The 22,991-nt window shown below is 52.5% G+C and overlaps 1 protein-coding gene across 14 annotated transcripts in view; it reads right to left on the bottom strand.

Annotated features, from left to right (window-relative positions):
* LOC122373313 (guanine nucleotide-binding protein G(I)/G(S)/G(T) subunit beta-1) overlaps positions 1–22,042 on the bottom strand; it is a 28,323-nt gene extending 6,281 nt beyond the window's left edge. For 3 of the 14 annotated variants that reach the window (XM_043351293.1, XM_043351308.1, XM_043351301.1), the window contains exons 1-5: positions 21,878–22,039; positions 9,533–9,616; positions 7,792–7,937; positions 3,194–3,364; positions 70–192 (exon numbers count right to left, since the gene is read on the bottom strand). In XM_043351293.1, coding sequence (XP_043207228.1) covers positions 70–192; positions 3,194–3,364; positions 7,792–7,937; positions 9,533–9,589 — 497 coding nt within the window. In that variant the 5' untranslated portion in view covers positions 9,590–9,616; positions 21,878–22,039. The other 11 variants (XM_043351258.1, XM_043351267.1, XM_043351315.1 and 8 more) reach the window with 9 other exon arrangements.
* Positions 22,043–22,991: the final 949 nt, after the last annotated feature.

The following is a 22,991-nucleotide window of genomic DNA, read 5'->3' as shown; positions in this document are numbered from 1 at the left end:
CATCTTTTAGCAGTTAGCATTGATCAGGTTAGCCCCCCCCCCCCCGCCTCCAGACGGCCCGCCACTGACCAGGTCATGTCACCGGAGCTGGTCACGATCTGGTTGTCGTCGACGAACCGACAGCAGCTCAGGTAGCCCGTGTGGCCGGGCAGTTCTCTGCTGACGCGCACACTGCCCTCCCGGGTCTTCAGGCTGAGGAGGTAGGTCAGATGAGACAGGTCAGAGCGGGACACGAGTAATTCAACAACACACTGTCCCCTCCTCGGTATTCGTTAGCTGGAATGTCAGGTGACATAAGCTAGGTCTGGGTGGGGGGATATATAAGCCGTGAGTGATACAAGAAGTTTATTTCATCAACTGGAGTCCTTCGTCCTTAGAAACCTCAACACCAGACACTATGCCGACAAGAACACAGTCCCCACAGTTATACTCAACTCATAGCGGCGACGCGGCTATGGAAGGTTAGGACCCTGCCCGGGCGCCACTGAACGTGACCGGAGCAAAGGGAGACGGGGGTCGGAGACAGATAAATCACCCCGCCGACAGACGCGGGGCAGACCCTGACTAGGGGTGGTGCGAAGGGGAGTGTAGGAACGGGCGCGCCGCTGGCAGTAGAGCCGAGAGGCGCGAACGGCAGTCGTCGACTGCGACGGACGGCGAGTGGAGCAGAGAGTGGGCGAGAAGTTTCGGTATCGCTTGAATCCAGTATTCGGGTACATGAGCCTTTAGGAAGCCTTACTGAAACCGTTTTAAAATCAGACACATTTGAGGCTGGTTTCAGCGCTCAATTGAGTCTTTATTCAAACTGCTCTCAAAGTGTATTCTGAGTGCAGGAATCGAGCAAGCACAGACAAAATGCATGCAAGATCATGCCCGGACACAACTACACCGACTACGCCGCTGCCTGCCGGCTCCCCAATCTCGAGACTCCGAGTAAGCGTCGCGACACTGCAATCTGCGGCAAGCTGGCAGCCGACACTTTCGCGAACCCTGCCCACCCACGGTAACCCGTGCGAGCAGCTGCCAAATGTGAGTCCCCATATGCGCTGGCAATGCAAAGTTGTCATCCCGCAGGCCAGAACGGAGCGGCAGAAAAGTCATCGGCGCCCGTGCTCACAGGCCTCATGAACAGCACGTGATTCTTAGGTAGGGGTAGGTGCGTTTAAAGTACGCTAACAATGCACCTTTCCTACTTTCCGTGAGGCACTGTGCTTTGCGTGCGGTGCCATCACAGCACCGGAATCTATGCACAACCTTTTCTACCAGTCATTCACGGCCACATGGCCATACAAACCTCATTTATGTATGTGCGGTCGTATGAGCACGTAAACCGGGTCCGCCGCCGACGCCGCGGCTAAGTTGCGCGCAACATAGGTCTACGGGACCGCTGCCGACGACTAGATAATCTGCAGCACGATATCAAAGGCGAAACCAGGCCACTGATCCCAGATTCGCGGCATTCCATTTTAGCCAGCACCGATGACGTCGGTTTAGGCGCCGGGAAGCGTGCCGGGCTAAACATCACAACCCCGAGGCCGTGAACACGGGGGTCCAAGACCGACACGAGGACAAAACCATCGGATCGGACCCCCCCCCCCTCTCACCGCAGTGTGTCCAGGCATGGCTTCACACACACCGGAATATCAGCGAACGACACGGCAGGGCCGCCGGGAACCTCAGTCGCCCCTCCCCCCCCCCCCTCCCCCAAGGCCGCCCGCGCCGACCGCCAGTCAGAAAAGACAGCCATCGGCGGAGCCAGAGCCGGCCGCCGGCCGCTGGCACAGCCCCGGCACCGCCATGACACCGGACCGGCTGATGAGACAGTCAACGCCGGGGCAGCCGCGGGCCCGCCTGCCGGTACTGTCCGCGGGGCCACAGAGGCCCACAGTGGGGCCGCCACGGTCCTCAAACCGGGCGACAGCGGCGGGACGGGCCGCCCGCCGCAACCTGATACCAGCCGACGCCGCACGACCCGGCTCCCCCGCTGGTCCCCCGGCGGCCACGAGAGGCAGACGACTAACGAACACCCCGAACACGGTCACGTTCCATTAGTGGGTCGCGGCGCCCCCACGCTGGTCGACAGTGAGTCACTGGCGGCACTGTGCGGGGAGTATGGGGTCCAGTCACAGCTGACGCAGGACGGGAGCCGACCTTGGGGTGGAGGGAGTCCCTCGCCGCCCCGGTTCACACTAACTGGTTCGACCCAAACTCACCACCAAGAGCCATGCCGCAATAACAGACCGGGCATCGCCAGCGGAACACACTGGGAACCTTTCCGCATGCGGCATGTGCCCGGATTCGTGGTCAAACCATTAACTGCGCAGCAGAGATCGAGAAAGGCGTGGGCAGCGGACGCTTAGCCTAAGACTTTTTCATTCCATTGAGTGTATTTGGCGTTTTTTAGGGGCCGTCCTACCCTACAAACGAGCCGACGCGAGTGGTTTCGGCCGCTGACAGCCAACTGAGGCGAACGCTTGGTGATAGTGGCGCGGGCAACGGGGGCCTAATCAACTCATAGCGGCGACGCGGCTATGGAAGGTTAGGACCCTGCCCGGGCGCCACTGAACGTGACCGGAGCAAAGGGAGACGGGGGTCGGAGACAGATAAATCACCCCGCCGACAGACGCGGGGCAGACCCTGACTAGGGGTGGTGCGAAGGGGAGTGTAGGAACGGGCGCGCCGCTGGCAGTAGAGCCGAGAGGCGCGAACGGCAGTCGTCGACTGCGACGGACGGCGAGTGGAGCAGAGAGTGGGCGAGAAGTTTCCCACCCACCCTCACCTATTTAATAGATGCGATTTGGAGATTCGTCAAACCTACATATCCTTAATCCCGACCATATACCTCGTCGTTATCACTCCGTCGGTGCGTTTTTTAGGGGCCGTCCTACCCTACAAACGAGCCGACGCGAGTGGTTTCGGCCGCTGACAGCCAACTGAGGCGAACGCTTGGTGATAGTGGCGCGGGCAACGGGGGCCTAAAGAACGATGGCGGCTCCAGAGACCAAAAAAACAGTACGATAAATACAGTACCGTGCATCGCCTATGCTAATGAAGGTGACCAGCTAAAACAAACAAACAATACTGTTAAGTGTAAATAATCACCCCTCCCCCATTTACGCAAACCATTCCGTGACAAAACGCCCCTCGCCGTGCCCATTAGCCAAGATTAATTTACTAATACCCATTTACCCACCTGTATATCGAGCAGATATTGTCGAGACCGCCGCAGGCCACAAAGTTGCCCGAGGGCGCGTAGGCGCAGGTCATGACCCATGAGGAGCGCAGAGGGATGGCGTGCACCTTGTTGGTCGAGTAGCTGTCCCATACGATCAGCTTGCCGTCCTGAGACGCCGACACCAGGTTCCTGAGAAAGAGACAGAGAGATAGGGGTTAGTGACTGAAGATGAAACACCGTGCTGCGATCGCACTGGGCTTGATTACACCTCTCGCATGGATTACACCGCAACCATGTAGCTCGTCTATATCGATGGCTCATTTTGGCAGAAAACCTAACTAGCTAAGTCGCAGAACAACACGTGCGCTGTTTGGATATTTTTACGTCACGTGGCGGGCAGAACACGATCCTGGTTGTCAGAACGCTGTCAAGTTCGACCGTGTTTCGGAGAAGGCCGGCGTTATGTATGGTCTGGGACTGAATACGAAGAAACCGGCCTCTGATTCATCCACAATAGCTCGCATCACAATGAGAAACCACAGTCATAGCCAGCCAGGGAATTCGATAACATTGTGATACGAATATCTAAAACAAGAAACCCTGACAGCAGAGGTAGGCGACACATGTTTGGACAACTGACATGGAACACATAAAATAAGTTTTAAAGATAGAGGGGCGGAGAGTAAAACAGAAACAGATAGGTCTTCTGAACACTGGGTGCTGTCGAACACGATTTGTGCACCCATGTTCGATTTCAATACAAACCAACCATCAATGGGTGGATCATGAATAATCCTGATGGCCTACTACGACACAGACCACTTGTGTAAGCCAAAACAAGAGCCCGTGGGTCCCCATGATCCCTCTCCCCGATCTCGTAGCATCCAACAAAGGCTGCAGTCCGTCGCCGCCGGCCCATATGCTACCCCATCAGCTCCTGGAACGACCACCACACAGACCAAGACGTCGGCAGAAAAGACAATGATGACACCCAACAAAAGAACGCGGGCCGCACTTCCGCGTGCCGTCAGCGTCGGCGGCCGGCTGTGGCCACGCCCCTCCGGCCGGTCCCTCCACCCTACCCTGCCTGTCTCGGTCCGCCGAGCGCCGCCCGTCCCTCTCGGTATCTCTGCGGCGCGCTGCTCGCTCGGTTCGCCGGGCGTTCGGCCAGGAGCGCGGCTACATTGCAGGAGCAGCGGTCGGGAGGGAGGGCCGCCGGCGGCGACGGCGGCGGCTCCCCAGGGCGGCGCGCCGCCGAGGGCTATAAATAGCCTGTCGGTCGGCCGGTCGGTCGGTCGGTCGGCCCGTCGGTCGGATGGCGGCGGCGCCGACCGGTCGATAGCACCGCTCGCCGCCGGCCGGCCGCCGTATGTACTACGGCCCACCGGCGCGACGGAGACACTACGGCACGGCCACAGACGGACGGGCGCGGCCAGGTGCCGGCGGTGAGACGCGAGCATGACAGCCGCGGTCAGGCGACTCATGACAGAGATTGGATACACGAGCAGTGCGAGCCAGTCAAAGGTCCCAGATAGGTGAAATCCGGCTCTGGTTTGCGCCCAGATAGATTTGTCCCAAGCAACCAGTCAAGCTGGCTTCAACATCACGCGGACTAAAAATAGCATGTCACTATCCTAGAAATCGCCTGTCAGCTGCCACGCTTCGTTACTGTATACCCGACTAGCCCAGTGACAAAACGCGTCACTACTCACATTTGCCGCAAGGGCGGAGACACATCGCGACAGTCTCTACAATCCTGCCCAAAATTCAATCTGGCTGGCATGACGCACCCGGCCATGGTTTGCCCGGCCGTGACCAAAGGACCTATAGCACCGCCGCGCGAGCACCCACCAAGCTTTCGCAGGGAGTGATCACAGGTGAGCCATAGGTGAGACGGGTGCCAACAGCGTACGGTAGACGGACATCACCTCGGCTTGATTCATAGATTCAACGGGCGTGCAAGCTTGTTGAAAGGAGGAGGCGACACGCCTTAACTGTAGATTGAACGTTCAACTGGCTGTGATTAAATGAAATAAAAGATTAAAAACTGTTGCAGACTACTATCACCTCGTGTTTCACTAACTAAATGTACCTGGGGACGGACTGAGTTTTTCAAATCTGGGAAAGTTGAATCTCTCGGTTTAGCCAAGTCACAGATGGCCGTTCCGCGGAGCACTAACGCCTCAGCTCCGGGAGTCCAGACTGGTCGGCGGCCGCCGCCGAGCGCCGTCAGCGCACGACGGCTACATATATCAGCGACGGCCGATGACAGTCCTGCGGGTATTTTTACCCGATTCCGACACCGGCCATCAGCCATCGCCGTTAATTGGTGCGTTTCAGGTCGGCTTAGGACCAGCTACCGGCGATTCCCGATATATCCCGGCCAGTGCCGTTTTAGCCCACTTGTCCGTCCTGCCGGGTCCTCTAGTGCGTTACGGGTCGGATTAGGTCCGGCTAGCGGCGTACCTCGTCTCCCAAAATATCCCGCTCTGTGCCGTTGTAGCACACTTGTCCGTCCGGTCCGGTTCTCTCATTTTCCTCCCCTCCCTCTCCATCGAGTTCCGATCGAGCACGTCTCATCAGGCCGAGCCGAGTCATTCCGGGCCAGACCGGGCCGGGTCAGGGCGGGCCGGCAGGACCCCAGTACAGCTCGGGGTGCCCCTGCGCCGCCGGAGGCCGGTGAATATTTCAGAGGGCGCGCGGTGGGCCACCGGCCCGGCCCGCCCCTGTCGCCCATCGATCGACCGGTCCGGACCGGGCTGATCGCCCGCCGGCTGAGCGGGCGCCGCGTATCGGCCGTTGCGCCCCGGCGAGCCGGAGCAGATAGCGGCTCGCTCAATCACCGCCGTCCGCCGCGCTATCGGGGCCCGACCGCTGCCGAAGCGCACCGTCCGCGCCCCTCCGTATGTCGCGCGCTCACCCGACGGCTGATCTGCGCTGTCCACCAGCCGTCGGCACTCGGCTACAAACGACCATGATCCCTGTCTGATCCACACATGTTCGACCCGGTTCGAATGTGATTACACAATGCACGAATCTCGACGACGATGAGTTAAAGTTCTGGGCGCACGCACAGTTCATCCGCGTATTAGTTCCTCGTCCGCCTGTCAACCAATGCTTTCCACATTTCTTGGATCTCACCCACCATTCCTCCTTCAAAACATCGCACGGCTCCGCGTCACCAGCGTTCCGAATCCTTTCGCCAGCGAGCACTGGTGGACGCCCCTTCAAACCACTGTCAGGACCGCCCGTTACTGCTGTACGACACGACATAGAACAGCGCAGCCCACCAGCAGCGCCGGAGGTGACGACATCGAAGACCACGGAGACCCGTCAGAAGTGACGTCTCCCGCCCGCCCGGTGGCTCCGACCGTCCGATGATGCAACTCTTTCTGCGCGGTGCCCAGTCGGCTCGCCCGTCCTCTTCGATTTGTCCACCGTGTTCGGTCACCGTCGCCAAAGTCTATGGCCGACGAGTCAACCACCGATCGCTCAGACAGCGGCCATGTCCATCACCGCACTCTCCCCTCCCCAGCTGTTTGTTCGTTCCCGTTTCAGCCAGACCGCCGTCGCCGTCATCAGTGACGCCTTCCGTCTGTGTTGATGACGCAGGGCACGAACACAGTCCATCGCCACGTCCGGTGGCGCACCTGTGCTGGGAATCAGGACCCCACACCGCCGCCGCGGCAGGGGCTCCCGCCGGATGGGTGGGCACTGTGCGTACACAGACGGGTTACACGAACTCTCTACGTGCGTCACAGCCGCCCCAAACTGCACCCGTGACGTGAGACCCCCGGGCCGCGTGACGGTGGAGACGACCGGTGCAGGTAAACGACGCCCACAGACGGCGCCGACGAGTACGTCAGCGGCGAGCGAAAGCAGGGGTAAGGCCGGGCAAGAATGCAGGTAGGTGGAGGAGCTGATGCGGCGAATAAGACTATTTCGGGGACGCAACAGCGATGAACGAGACTCATGACCAGTAGACGATGGCCAGTGGCCACTCCCTGCTGGTGCGAGCTCGGTTGAAGGTGATATCATGACGCAAGGCGTGTTTATTAGGGGTATGATTGTAAAACGAGCCGCACAAACACCCACACCTCGTGATAGCGAAAATCGGACGCTCTCTAACAGACAGACAGACTGATGACGTCTTGTCAAACGGGGAAGCACGGACCGTTGGCTCTCAAAATAAACGGGCAGTTGCCAGCAGGATGCATACAGCGTGGCGAACAGATCAAGGCCCATCGGCGAGAGGAAGGTCACCCGGTGTCATTTTTTGTCAGCCGAGACGAGGACTTCGGGAAGCGATAAGCCTGCGTGTTTTTAGACACCGTGATAGCACTGATAGCGTTCATAAATCGTATCTATCTGGTAAAAATTAATAACTGAATGGCTAAATTGAAGGTCGAACAGCTCGCCAGAAATACCTACAAAAAAGACACTTTCACTTCCACATTACACCTATCACACACACTATACTCCCGAATATACCACCTTATCATCAGGGGGAAACCAACTATCATACCACCCCACATAATCATCGTCAGCCTTCCACCCGCGTGAAACATCCACCTCGAGTCGCAGCCCCAGTGCACGGCGTAGATTCTGTTGCGTACCTTGAGTCGCAGCCCCAGTGCATGGCGTAGATTTTGGCGAGGTGGCCGCGCAGGGTCCGCCGGTTGCGCATCTGTATCCGCCCGATGGGCTCCATGCTGGAGGTGGCCTGCACCAGCGTGGTGTCGCATGCTGCCTTTCGCGCATCCTGTGAACACACACGAGAGGGGTTAGCTGTGGGTGACGGCAAGGGGAAAACACGTGACATGTACCTGCAAATACAGCAAATACAGGCCCGAGTAGTGCAAGTTTTTGGTTCTCTAGTAATCAGATCTCTAGCTCTCAGCGGTGACCCGTGAAGGACAAGTGTGCTATGGGTGAGCTCATTGATACAACGAAACGCGAGCGAGGGTAAAAGAAAAGTGGGGCATTGTAACACGATACATAAAGATAGGGCAGTCCAGTTGTAATCCCATAATCCCAGTTGTGAGCAAGAACTAAATACCGGTCCAAAATTCGATGGAACAGTGAGATTTACAAAGTGAAATGACACTGTAACCCGTAGCCGACTCCGTAGTTCACCCCTGGTGTTAATGCACCCACAGAGAGCAGGGCAGACCTCACGGAGTGAAGCACCGCGCAGTGACTAGCACGGCGACTGGCTGGAGCCGGGGTATGGCCAGGGTCAGGGGTCAAACGGGGTCAGCTGATGGGCGGCAGGAGTACCGGGAACAAAACCATGCAGCAAGGAACAGACCACGTCGGCGCGCCGGTGTCAAAGGTACAAATGTGTGCAACGCTTTCGCGCCGACGAAACACCCGGAAACATACAAAGCTGCCATAAGCAACGGTTAGGTATCTATCGTCCACAAACAGGATATATACGCTTTGTGAGCACGCATTTACAATACTAATTTCATTTGTTTGCAAACACTGCTACGACGATGACGACCAAGCCCATCACAGGCTGATGAATGATACGCGGAAACTTTGACACACTGCAGTGCACAGCCAGACGATAAATTTCAAGCACTCGTCAAGCTAGGCATCTACTGAATCTACATGGAAACAACAAGGTTTATAGGTACGCTTGAGCCGTTACTTCTTCTTATGTCCATGTGCATACTTCTGAGGACGAGCAGATACACTAAAGACCACAGCTGTTCGTAGAAAGTCTTAGAAGGAGCGTTGAAAACATCTTTGTAAGATCCGATAGGGAGACGCCATGCGAGTTAAGGCCTGGCTACACTATGCGTTTTCTTCGTGCGTTTTTTGCGTGTTTGCGTGTTTTGCGTGATATCGTTCTAGAAAAAAGAACGATATTACGTTTTTGTGATGTTTTTCACCTAAAATTGTAGTTACATTAGAGTTATATTAGCTTTTGTATATAACCAAAGTAAGAATTATATTGTTAATATAATAACTTTTTTCCTAGAACGATATTACGCAAAACACGCAAACCTGCAAAAACGCACGCAGAAAACGCATAGTGTAGCCAGGCCTTTACCCAATATTTCCCTTGATGTTATCAAACGTCAACTAAATTTGTATCATATTTCAGTCATGCTCGCTCTGACTCGTCTCGGTCGGGGACTATAAGAAAAATGATTATCAAACTGTCCGAACTATTTCAATAGCTGCGAAACCAATCAAAATCCGCATGCCTGGCACTATCGTAGCCCTCTAGCATCTGAAGTGAGTGCATGCAACATCCGATAGTAACGCATGACCTTGGTCCAAGCGGCACATGATGCGACGAAGTTGAGCTCACACTATCGTGACACGCCAATGTATCGTACTTACTCGAATAGCATTTTTAAGTGTCTCCGCCTCTTGTCGCAACGTGTCCAGCTCATTCATACTTGCTAAAAATTAAGTATAAAAAATCTGTAACGAAAGAGAGAAACAGGTCAGTCATATGGCACATTAATATCAAACCCTAAATCAGCTTACATCTCTAACCTTTAACAATACAGACACAGAAACACACGCCCACATCCAGCCAACCAAGCACTAATGTACAAGCAACACATTCCTCTATCTACCAACACCTAGCCCGTGACGTTTCATCCGCAATCCCAGCAGTGCTGCAGCTGCGCCAGTCAGTGACGGAGCACGCGGCTGCCGGGGTGCCGTTGGCAGCCGACCGCTCGGCGATCCCAGCACCGCCGAGAGGTCACAAGGTCACGGTAATACCGCTCAGCGGCCGGCACGGCACGGATGCGACGCGCCGTGGCGATGACCCGGCGGCGCTCAACGGGTGGTGCTCAAGCATACAGGCGCGCGGCTACAGAGCAGCAGTACGGTCATCTGACCCGCCGGCACTGGACCCAACAGGCCGTATCTGCACTGATGTAAACACAGGCCGAGCGTCGTCCCAGGCGGGCGGACGGCTGCGAGCGGGTTCGGTCAGCTATGCGACGGGATGTCACCGCTCGAGTGTGCAATGTTCGCAGTCAAATATTCATCCGGTCACGCCGCAGGCGAACAGCGAGTGTCATTTGCACGTCGCGTAGCAGCCGGAGCACGATGTGTGTGGTTTGTCGGAGATTTTGCACCACTAAGCTGCTGGTATTCAGTCTGCTGGCAGCGCAGATGGTTCACGGAAGTTTCGGAACAGATAGTGCCCACGGACAGTGACGCAGTCACAGATAGTGGACTCAGAAACCGGGGCGGACGGCGCCGAGGACCGACCCACGCCACTGTGGACCGCACAGTGGGGCGAGTAGTGAGCAGTACAGACTAACACTGATAACACTGAGTGGCACTGGCCGACACTAAACGGAAAGCGAGACCAACAGTCAGAGCACTCAATGGCATGGAGATGAGAGATGATGAAAGGGCGTGGAGGGTTTATATGATGACGTAAGACACTTACCGCAAAACGATGGACCAGAACAAATAGAACAATCGGGTTGACACTACGCAAAGTAGAGAGCACCTCAAGCACTAATAGGAGCACCAAAAACAACACTGATCACCAAAACGCAACACAACACTGATGAAACGACAGTGTTCTGAAGGCTGTGTCACGTGCAGTTATCAAAGTTATACAACTGCGCACTATCTGATTGATAGCCCACTTGCATACGATAACCTCACTATAACACTTCAGACAATGGCAACTCCCATACTCTCGAATACGCTCTATCACACGGGCTACATTCATTCCGCAGTACACTGCGCATCGTCTTGAACGCATTGCACAACACTTATCACAACTCTTCCAGCACCTCTATTCCCACAACTCTTCCAACAGTCTATTTTCCTGTCGGCCCTGTCGCTCACTTCACAGCACGTTCCCTGTGTCTACTCTGACCTCCACTCTTACCCCGCTCTCACCACCGTTCTCACCTCTGCTCTCACCTTACACAGGAGCCGTCACAGCCCAGTCGCTCGCCTCTCCATCACACACACACTACCACCTCACCGAGGCTCTCCGCACTCGCTTCAATATCACTACCTCTATCCCATCTTCAGACACCGTTTCATCCCCTCGGCTCCGACTGTCCTCTCGCCTCTCCAACACCGCCACAAGTCACCTCTCTTCTTCGACCGTCTCCGTGAGATTCCTGTCAGCTCTGAGGCCGTCGGACGTCAGGCCCGGCCCGGCGGGTCCGGACAGTCCCACTCGGTACCCGGCGCGGCCACGGGACGACCCCATCCAGCCGCTCGTCCGGCTCGGCGCCGCATCCGGCCTGGTGCGGCCGCCGCGGGGTGACCTCAGAGGCCCTGTCGCCGCCGTGGGGCGGGCAGGGGGCAGAGCACGGATGCCCCGCGGCGCCGCCGCGCCCGTGAGTTGGTGATCTGAGTAGGTGGGTAGATGCGTTCGACGAGGTAGGTGAACGCGTAGAGGCGATTCAAGATCGACAGGAAGCGTTTTGATGGGACATGAGACAGTAATGAAAGCAAAATTGAAGATATTCAATCATTACATCTCAAACTACATTGTCATTGAGACGATGGTGATTGGCGTAGACGGTCAATAAAAATGTCGCATGAAAAGACATTGTTAGATGTCCGGTATAACACTCAATGATAGGTACTAATCAAATCGATATTGAAATATACACACAAAACACATCGGAAAAGCGGACAGTCAGGTCAAACAACACACATTGCACATTTCTCGCGACTAAACTAAGCACGCAACTTACAGCATCATGAGAACAAGGTTTACACAGGTAAGGTGAAAGAGGCAAATTAAATCACATATATTCAATACAGATGTAATTCATCAAAATGCCAGAAAGTATGGTAAATATGAGATTTAACATCACATATGTATTTACAAAAAGTCAAACGCAAGGCAGTAGACTGACAGTCAAAACGTCAATTCACCCATACGTGGAAAAAAAAAATTACATCGCGAGAACCAATGAGCAATGATATAAATAATAGTTTAAATGGTGTTTGATGCCTAGTGTTGTACCAACCCAAAACCTAAATCGACATCTGCTAACCTTATTTCCACCCATGATACTATTGACCCGTCAGCTAACTGCCCCTGACACTCCTACTGCCCCTGACAACGGAGTCTGGTGAGCCGAGCCCACCTGCTTAACCGACGGAGAGAAAAGTGAACTGGTACGGCAGAACGGGGACTGTTCAATCAGCGTCACCTGCTGCCGCATCGGGAACAGGCCCCAGTACAAACCAACGCTGCAGGCACTCGGCCTTGGCGACCGAATGCCACAGGCTATGATTGAGAACAGCGTCCCATGTTCCTTACAAGTTAAAATGAAGAAATGCGTCAGTCATGACAATTATAAAGGTACGAGGAACCCGTTTCAGTCGCTGATAATATGCTTTCAGTTGATGGAAAATACCCGCGGAATACAGGACGGGAATCCCAGACCCCAAATAATGAGATGTACATCCTGGTCCACTATTCAGCATTCATTAAAGGCATATAATTGAAACGGGAATACCCTCAACTACGCCGAATCCTATAAGGCCTTTGAGGCCGGAAGCAGCATCGCTGACGTCACCATTCAGAATATAATCATTGAGATCAGAGAGATCTTATGTGAACGCCACAACCTTCCTGGCTGCCATCAGCTAGACTTCTGATCTGCAGCCGGGAGTTGATCGGACCCCACAGCGTGATCTCGTTACCCCACACATCCCGTGCGGGCGAGCAGGTGTCATTCAAAGCAGCCATCGATCAGAGCGACAATGAGCCAGTCGAAAACGGCGTGACGATCGATATCACCAGCTGGAGGTGCCGTCAGTTCAATCTCACGCGTCAACGCCCCGCTCCTGCGCCGCCAGTTACAGCCGCCCACGGGCGAGACGGGGTGGGGTGGACATCGTGTGGCCATTCATAAAGCCGAGTGGGGGCGACACATCACAGGAGATTAGTGAAAGTCACAGTTTGGATACGAAGCTGAAAGGATGAAATGTGGTCACTATGGTCACTGAAGTACTGCTATAAAGACAGTGACCAACACATGAGTACAAAACTGAACATAACAATAGCCATGTCCAACCACGACAGCTAAGAAGAACGCGGAGCGGTTCACAGCTCCAATTCATCTCTGAGCTCTGGGCGGCTGCGCGACCGACGGCGGCAGGACGACAGGGTGGGAAAATCACCCAATTTTCCGGCGCAGTCCAGTGCTGCCGATCTGGCACATCGTGTCTCACCTTGTCTCCTCATCCGCGGCCGATTCCGTCACTGGAAGTGTCACCTGGGCGCGGGACCGAGCCCGCGATCGGAGCCGGGTGCGGCCGGCATAACCAAGATGGCGGGCGGACGAGCGGGCGGGAGGCGCGCCTCTGCGTGCCAGCCGGGGGCTGCTCGGAAGGCCGGCTAGGCGCACATTGCACTGGGACAGCACGGCAGCCGGCGCTCACAGCTCTGAGCGCGTCACCTCACACTGGCGGCGCGTCACTGAGCCGGTCAGCGGCGGGCGGGCGGGCGGGCGCGGCCGGACGGCCTCAGACGCGATGGCGGCCGCTCATGTCGGCCCCGTCGGCTGGCAGCAGCCGGCGGCCGCTCGCTCCCCTCCGGCTCGGTCCGCGTCGCTCGCCGGTATTGATCGCGCCGCTGCCGCCGCCGCGCCGCGCCAGGCGCCACGAGCCCATCGACCGGCCGGCGGCGACCGAGACGGAGCGGCGCGCGCACCGGCACCACACGTGGAGCGGCGCCACCGCCGGCACCGGGCCACCTGCCGACGGTGGCCGGTCCGGTCCTCCACCGGCGCACTACTCCCGGTAGTAGGGTGGGACAGGACCACTGCCTCAGCGGCGACCTCACGAGCCACCTGCCGACCTCAGCCGACCGAGCCCTTCCAGCCGTTCGAGAGAAGGCAACCCGCCAGGCGACAGAGCGGGTCTACGGATGGAATCTTACCGACGTCGGTAGGTCTGCGGCCACCTGGATACGAGCCGCAGCGACAGCTGACGGTCAGGGACGAGCCTCCAGACGGGTCAGTGGGGCAGGACGGCCACAGGACGGCCCGGCGGCCAGACAGCGCACCTGCCAGCAGTTCCGTCCCCTGTCGGCCGCACCTGCCTCCACCGCTCCAACAGACAAACCGTCTGTGCAGTCCCCAATCGGGCGCACCTGCCCCAGCCGCTCAATAGTCAAACTGTTCGGCAGGGGCACGGCAATAAAGCGTAGAGCGGAACCCTCACTGCACCACGGTCAGGGAAAACGAGGCAGAAAGCAAATGAAGAGAATCGGAGACAGGGAGGTGACATAACCCCAGGAAAGGGGTCAAGAAAAGGATCCATAGCAAATGTGCCCTCGTCAAACAGCCGAGGACTAGTCGCCAGATAAATTATACTGGAGAAGCTAGATTCAAACGCTGTCGTGTTGACATATGTACAAGTGTGGATAAAAACGGGCACAGAACAGGTCAGCGGATTACTGCTATAGTAACCAAAACAGCACTACACCACAGTCCCACACACATTTGCGATCTAAAAATGTTCAAAAGTTGGATCAGCAGCGGCAACGACCTGTACGCGTCACATTAATGTTGACGGGCTAAACATAGACAAAGTCCAACATTCGCTTGAGCCGCGTCACGCCATGCAAGTACAGCACGCACGGCAACCGAGTCGCATTTAATGACACCCCAGTGCCGTAAGCCAAGCATTCATTATGAAATGAGTTTCGCTGCCGCTTATATGTATACCGTCCACGCTCGTAAAGGCAATCCCTCGGGCATTTTTAGAACTTTGGGTATATTCGACACCGAGGCTGCTTTAGATTTTTGAGTCCTAATGGAACTCATGCTTTCCATTACCTAAAGCTCAAATTATCGCCGCTTTCCAGCTAAAGGCTTACGGAGGCGTACGAGAAAAGCAGACAATGATAGAGTGCCACAATGCCCAACCCAACACCAGTTTGGTGCTAGCACGGCGAGGATCCTAGCACGGCGAGATATTAGCACGAAGGAGGATCCAAACACAGCAAAGGGAAGGTATGCCACGAAATGCATCTTCTGGATTTCGACTCAGAACCCACAACCAAACATGTGCATGAAGGGCTAACCAACCATCAAATCTCAGTTCCGCTGTTTTCGGAGGCAATGCTAATGCCGACACGTGCAGACCGGGCCGCGGACCGGTCCGACGTCCTCTCCCGGGCGACACCCCTGATGACGGCCGCGCGGCGCCATCATCGGCGGCGACGACGGCTCGGTGGGCGGCGGAGCGTCGTCAGACGGCCGGCGCGCCGGGGGGCGGCGGCACAATATCCCGGCGCACGCCGCCCGCCGCGGCGACAGTCGCCGCCGCACCACTAACGACGAGTGCTAACTGATTTTTTATTGACGCGCCTGAGACGGCGGCAGGCGCGGCGGCGGCCGGCGGCGCGCGAGCACGACCGGCGACGAGCAGCGGCCGGCGGCGGCGATAGTGGCGCCGGCTAACGATCGCGGCGCACGCTTCATTAATGCACCGCGGGGCTGGCGGCGGCCGGGCCGGCTGATCGACGCACCAGATTACCATCGATCTTGGGCGGCCGGCCGGCCGGCGGCCCACACCGGGGCACCGGGCCAGATGAGAGGCTCGGCCGGGCCAGTCGGCCGGCTGCCGCGCCGCCCTCAGATGGCTGCTAATTGATGGGTTCCGGCTAGCCGAACGGTCAGCACGGGAAGCAGAGAGGCGATCCTCTCGCGGGTCACTCCCGCCGACCACAGGGCCGTCGCCGCAGACGTCCAGACAGACACTACCTTCGGACGAGCACTCATCTACCTGATGAGACGCCCGAATCCCATCATCGCCAACTACAGCTTCCGCCAGTCAAGACATGTCACGGTCTCCGTGAGTCAGACCAGATGGTCATGATCGTGTAGATGATGTTGGCGGTGTTTGGTCATCCAGTTTGCATTGGTCATCGACATCAAATGATCCTTATGAAGAGCCAGAAATCATGTCCACTCTTCGCATCGTCATGGACGAAAACTCCCTCTACCATCCCAAAAGGCTTTCCCAGCGGTTGTTCCCCTCTAATCTGTCTCTTCGGCCGCCTCCCTCTCCGGCCGCCTTCCTCCCGGCACCCCTCGATGCCGGGTCAGCGGAGAGGCGGCGCAGCATCCCCGGCCGGCCTCTCTGGCGTTGGCCGGCCGTTCGCCATCGGCCGGCGGGCTGGCCATTAGCACGGCGCGGCGGCGGAAGTCGGGAGACAGCGCCGGACGCCGGTAGCGAGATGGAGTGGCTCCGCACTGGCAGCCGGCCGACGCCGCGCCACAGCCCACGCCCCACCGATACAATGCGCGCCCTAAGTAAGGCGGCCGATGCGCCCGGCGGCCGGCGCCGCGCACAATGACCACCGCGCGCCGCTCCCCTTCCTGGCCAGCTCGGCTAATGGCAGCGGCCGGCGCAGAAAGACGAGAGCGCCGCTCGGCCGGCCAGAGGCGCGCCGTGGGAACGCCGCGGGATGACGATCCCTTTCTGGCCGCGCCCGATGGGAAACCGGCCAGCACAGATCCGCCCGCCGAGGACTAGTCCGTTCGCTGTGTTGGATAAAGACTATGGCGGAGGAACGTGTTCCGAATGTGTGGTTTGAGGGTTTTGCAGACAATATCACGGATAGCACTGAAATATAGGTCTTCAAATATGCAGCACACAGTTGGTCAAAGCCTTCAGACTTTTGCTGCTGGAGCCGTACGACACCCTTTGATGGACGTAAAATATCAGAGAGAAAAAATACATCTATGGCAAACGAGGTTTAACGACATATGATCGATTGGTTCCCTGCTTGAGTATCTCACGATGGTTTTTGGCCTAACATTAATGTAATGTGTAACTGAAAAAGTAACCTTAAAAAATTGCAAACAAATACGAATAATTACTTGAACTATGCTTCAACCAATTCTAACATCAGCCACCCAAGCATAGGTAGTGGGTAAATAATGTTAAACTGTGAACAATCAACAATCAACGAATAAATTCACAAGGCACCTATCCCTACAAGGCAAGAATAAACAAATCATACATTCAGCGGCAGCATCAAAGTCTTTGAGTATATAATTATCTACACTGACACATATTTACATTAGTACGGATAAACTCGATCAACTGCCAAGGCCGTAACGGCGATTAATGTTCCTTTATCAGAGAAACAGACACAGTATTCGACGATAAGACGAGCGGCGAGAAGTGAGACCCGAGATACCACACTATTGAGTCTGAAAACAACAGCTACGTCAAATATGACGAGAAGACAAGGTGAGTCGAGTCCGGTCGCATGAGTAAAGTAACGTGTCTAGATTTCTTATTGTAGTGGCATCATTACATGTAGCTAATGTTCAAGTGAATATGCAACATAAGATCTCGCATGCATAAGTTATGAAACGCCATACAGATAATGAAAATAAGATGACAGAGCTAGCACATGCACTGAACTGGCATCAAGGATCAGATAAAAAAGTTTAATCCTAAAAAAGGGTTAAACAAAGTCCGAGTCCCCGGGAAAAAATAGTTGCACCACACTTGATCAATTAAACATTGAATTACTATGCAATATACATCATGCACAGCGCATGAAAAACATGCGAGCTCATAAAGTAAAAGGGCAAACTCATCTCAAGACATTTAGCACATTTCTTTTAGATTTGGATATCAGGAAAGAGGATATTTTAATACTAATTTGTCTCCACTGAGTTATGTGCTGGCTGCATTTTCCATTTAAGCCGTTATCTTATTTGCAGTCATACCCACCTTCATGGTAATGAGCGAGGGAAGAAGCATTCCACTTCACTTTCAATTGCAATGCACTGTTATGGATTATTATGTGTGGCGAGTAAATATAGGGTATTGAACAAAACGGTATATAATAGACACTTTCACTTTCACTGGTGGTCACTGATATGCATTTAACCCGGCAGTTGCTGGGGTATTTCGCCACCCACCGTTTGCTGGGGGGGGGGGGGGCGTTAAACGCCCCCAGCCGATAACTCGAGAACCAATAGGCGCAGCGAAACGCACGAGGCGGCAAACGAAAGAGCGCGCCGAGACGCTTCAGATGAGTACTTAAAAGTTGAATTTTGAGGTCACAGGTCAGGTCAAGGTCAGGTCAAACACCGGAAATCGGGCTTTCAGTAGCATGGACTTCAGGACTTCGCAATGGGCGCCTCTCGTCATAAACTCTGTCAAAACGGTGCACAATCCATCATATAAGGCTTACAAGAGTGTCAGCTCCATGTAGGGGTCAGTCAAGCATAGGTCAGGGTCAAGGTCAGGTCAACCGGGTAGGCACATATCCCCGAAAATCAGAACTGATATTCGCACCCTGTGACACATGTTCTATAGGTAATTTGGAGCGTAGAACACGATGGTGACATTATTTTTCTCATATGTTTACGAGTTTGGCTCAAAAAGTTCAATTTAAGAAATTCATGTACCTATCATGGTCGTGAAGTAGTCACGAGAAATTGCCAAGATTCAGTTCAAGATTTTGGAAAATGCGGAACAATAATCAATAATCGAAGATAGCCATTAGATTGCTCATGGTATTGGCAGTCTAATGGCGTTTACGGCATGTCTGTATATCTATTTTGTGATTTTATATGATTTTTGAACATATGCCGTTTTTTGTCGAAAACTCAGAAATCATGACGTCACTAAAACCTCGATATCTCAAAAATTTTCCGACCGATTTTTTTGAAACTTTGTCACAATAAACTTCAATCAATTCCCTACAGGCACCCAAGATTTGGCGCGCCTGCGGCGCACCGTTTTTATGCTATGACCCGGCGAAAAAAAGTGGGGGCGTTTAACGCCCCCCCCCCAGCAATTCGCGTGTTAAGGGGGGGGGGGGGCACTGCCGACTTTTAATCCCATTCTTTCCATGCAACGCCCATTGGGCTAATGTTAAAATGTCAAAATCAAAGGGGGCACGGTATCCCGGTGCCCTCTCCGTTGCGCCGCCTATGGGCATGAAAAATAAACTGACAGAACCTACACATCCATCATCAGGTTTCAATCATGCCCACAAGCAACTGGCCTCTTTTGACCTAAATGACCTCTGGCTATTGGCCCATTTCAAGTCTAAGAAATTCATATTTCAGATTGCATTCATGTCAGCTTGTGCTTGCATGCGATTCTGTCTGCCTTCAGCACAGCAAAAAAAAAAGTAGTAAAATCATTACTAAAGCTAAGATAAGAGAAAACCCTACAACAGGATATCATCAAATCAAGATTAAATGGACACAATCAGGCCTAACTCTAAATGCAGCAATGGTATGCAATGCATACTGCATAGCCATAGATGTAATATATACCTGGCAGTCTATCTGGCATAGACCATTATCAAGGACCAAACCAGTGCACTACCTACTTTGTTTGATAATGTGTCATGAACAGTCAGCACACCAAATGTGAGGGTGCCACCAGTAGACAGGATATGCATTATGCACATTGAAACATAAATTATCTACACATCTACACTGAAAGTAAAAGCATTTAATTTCTAAACTTTCAACTAGTGGCAATGCACACTTTATCATACTTTAACCTTGAAAACCATGGAACACAAGTATTTAAACTATCATTACTGAAGAAGAAAGGATGGTGTAGCACATGAGCAAAACATGACCAACCAGGAGCAAAAATCTATCTAGAACCTAGTTTAGCAAGTTAGGTATTCATTTGGCTAGGAAAGTTGTTAAAAAAGAAACTGGAGCAAAATAGCTAAAAACAATGTTTATTGAATAAAAAATCCAGAGATTATCATTAAATTTGAATGCTTCTTCGAGATAATATCTGAAATTAGTTGTGTAAGCATTTAACATAGGTAACATCAAAACGATTCCCTAACAACCCAATGCCTAAGTGTACACAGGTTTGGTCAGTCAATTTGGCAGTCAATCAGCCAGAGTACTTTGGCACACACTATCCTTTTACGTCACTACTTTAGGTGCTAACTATATCACTATATCACTTAGGTACCATTGTTGGTATTAAATGAGATGGTTTTCAATGGAATATCACTTTTAAATTAGGTAATGGCATACACAATTCAAAAAAAAATCATTTATCAGCCACATAAACATGAATGGAGTGCTAAAGATATTACAGATGATCAATGATTCAACATAGTACAACTATGCCCACTTCTTTTTAAAGTTCTCACTTTCAAAAGTGGTTTAACTCCAAGTTCATCAGCAAAGCTATCATGCTATGAGTTACCACCCCTGAAGCTGATCCAGGAGACCCTAAATCCCAAAACATTCACACTAGCTAGTCCTGGATTTCAGCTCAGTAAAGGTATGGAATCTGAGACTGATATAATTCTAGTCCAATGATGAGGTCACTGGGAAAACTAGAACCCATTTTATCTAATATGACAAAATGTCAACAAACCTTTGAAACACAATATTTTGCTATCACAATGTTTTTAAGCATCAGTAGAAAGACAATCCTTATAATTAAAAATGACTTAGGATATTAGATGGTTGATTCTGATAACTGATTCCTGCACTTTCATCTTCTTAAAATTGCATTTGCACTCTCATAGGTAATAGGTTGCTTACTTGTTCTTGCAAGGATATTTTCACATTCCTATCATACATGGGATTCATTAAGCTCTCATATAAAGAGGCAAAAACATCCAACCAGGTCAAACCAAGATATGACAAAAACCTAGCAGAAAGACAAGATTGGCCCAAGTGAATTGAAGCTGACACGGAAGAACGTGTGATTTAATAAAGAAGTAGGCTACAACACCGACCATAATGTCTTCTTCTAGAACCCAAACAGCCTTATTTTCAATTCTTGTTAAGTATTGAGCTCAGGTTTGAGATGTGTGAAATCACAGTCGTCTTTGTTTCAGCTAGCATGTGTGTAAGATATCACTAATCCAGTATAATAGGAATATGAATGCAGTGAAAAGTCTTCACTCTGAAGGAATGCCATCACATGACATAGGTAGCTCTGAAATGTTTCCCAGGACCTACACACAAAAACTGAGCCACAAGTTAAACTAAAAGAATTAATGTATGGATAAGATAAGCAATGATAACAAAAATGCTTGAGAATCATAGCACCCATAGCACTTTTCCCGTATCAAATGTGTAGATAACAACACGCACTATACCCGGGTACCTACTCAATCAAGTTTGAGTTTTCTCCTCTAATGTCAAGGTAGAGAAAAGGAAGCACCTATCAGGAGTCAGAAGTAAAATGGCATGAAATTATGCTTAAGTCGAACAAAATATGGGAACTAATTGATGCCTCACTGATTCATATATAAATTACGGTTTTAACAATTTAACTTAGTCGCGGATCATTCATAAAAAGTAAGTGTTTACTTAGGCACTGCAAATACTACTCCCACAAAAATTATCACTATGGGCTAAAATTAAGTAATTTAATACCAGTCACAATATCAACTATCGTTTTCTAGACACGTAGGTAGGTATGTAGGCAAATTGACAAAATGCAGCATTCAAGTGCAGGTTGAGACGAAAGTGGCGCAGGATCGAATTGATGAACATATCCAACGTTAACTTATCGCTAGAACAAACCAGGTTACAGCTGATTCTGAGCAGCATAATAGTGAACAAAATTAAAGTAAAGCATTGTAAAACATGAAAAAGCAAAGATACACACGCAAACATCCATGGAAGACCGTCAACCCGGGATAAGCCGACCCTCGCAACAGATCAACGAATATCACAGAGTACTTACGATTTGTGGCCCCGCGGGGAAACACAACGTCCCTTTACATATAAATGCGTCTTCAAACCATCAGTATCTATAAAATGTCGTCCAATTAATAAGCAAAAAACAACGAAAACACCGGAGAAGGGCGCGGTTTGTTTGTTTCGCACAAGCTTCATGAAGGTCCCGTATGTTGGCAGACAGCTGACTTTAGTACGGTAAACCTCTTTCTCTAAAATATTTGACTAAATTGCGGCCACCAATTTATTGCTTGCAATTCTCACGCAATGCATGACCAAACGAGAGAGCACATGAATCCTTTTTGCTTCAAATTCTGAGAAATTCAATCGAAAAATGGAAACGTGGTACACAAAAATGTGTATTCTCTGTTGCTCATCAACAACATCCCGAAGACAGGCCCAACATCCCATGATGGGCTTTGCTGGGGCGCAAATGCTGCAATATTTTTTTTTTACATTTCACGACTACTGGATATCTCTCTTGTAATCATGCATTTTATGCACTGTGGCATAATATTCCCCATTTTTTAAAACACTGGCTTCAGAGTCAGCTAAGGCTTTTTACAGCGTCAGCCGTCACCACACCATTGACGACAATGCAGTCCCTAGATGTCGCTAGTAGTAGTACGCCTGAATGTATGCTGTTCCGCATGGCTCAAGGCTATATAATATAGCGTTGCAGTTGCAGGCTCATAGAGATAGTTCCTAGGGCCTAGGCTATGTGTGAGTAATTTGAATCTGCTATTTTCATTTATAGATTTATATAAAAGCATTGGTGGACGTCAATATAATGCATCACCAGGTGATCAGAATAGCTGCAACAAAAACTACACTTCGTCGAATGATGACCGTTCCGTCGTTTCCACCCTAAGGACATTCAATTAATCCTCTTCCTCTACGCTTCATTCAACCCCCTGATCAGGGCTGGACAGCAACTTTATCCACTGCAGGAATGCCCGTGAGAGCGCGCCCGTAGCCGGGTGCGGTGAGTGTTTGGGAAGCGGGTCGGCCAGTGTCCTCTGGACAGGCTCAGCCCCGGCGACTCACCGGGGTGCTTGCCCAGAGCAATGTCTCTCCCTAATTCCTATCATCCTTCCGGCCCTGAAATGGTATCGTCAGAC

This window comes from Amphibalanus amphitrite, unplaced genomic scaffold, assembly GCF_019059575.1.
Source record: "Amphibalanus amphitrite isolate SeventyFive unplaced genomic scaffold, NRLGWU_Aamphi_draft 000038F_arrow, whole genome shotgun sequence".
Classification (NCBI taxonomy): domain Eukaryota; kingdom Metazoa; phylum Arthropoda; class Thecostraca; order Balanomorpha; family Balanidae; genus Amphibalanus; species Amphibalanus amphitrite.
The sequence above is the reverse complement of the archived record's forward strand: the minus strand, read 5'-3'. Positions and strand labels throughout refer to the sequence as shown.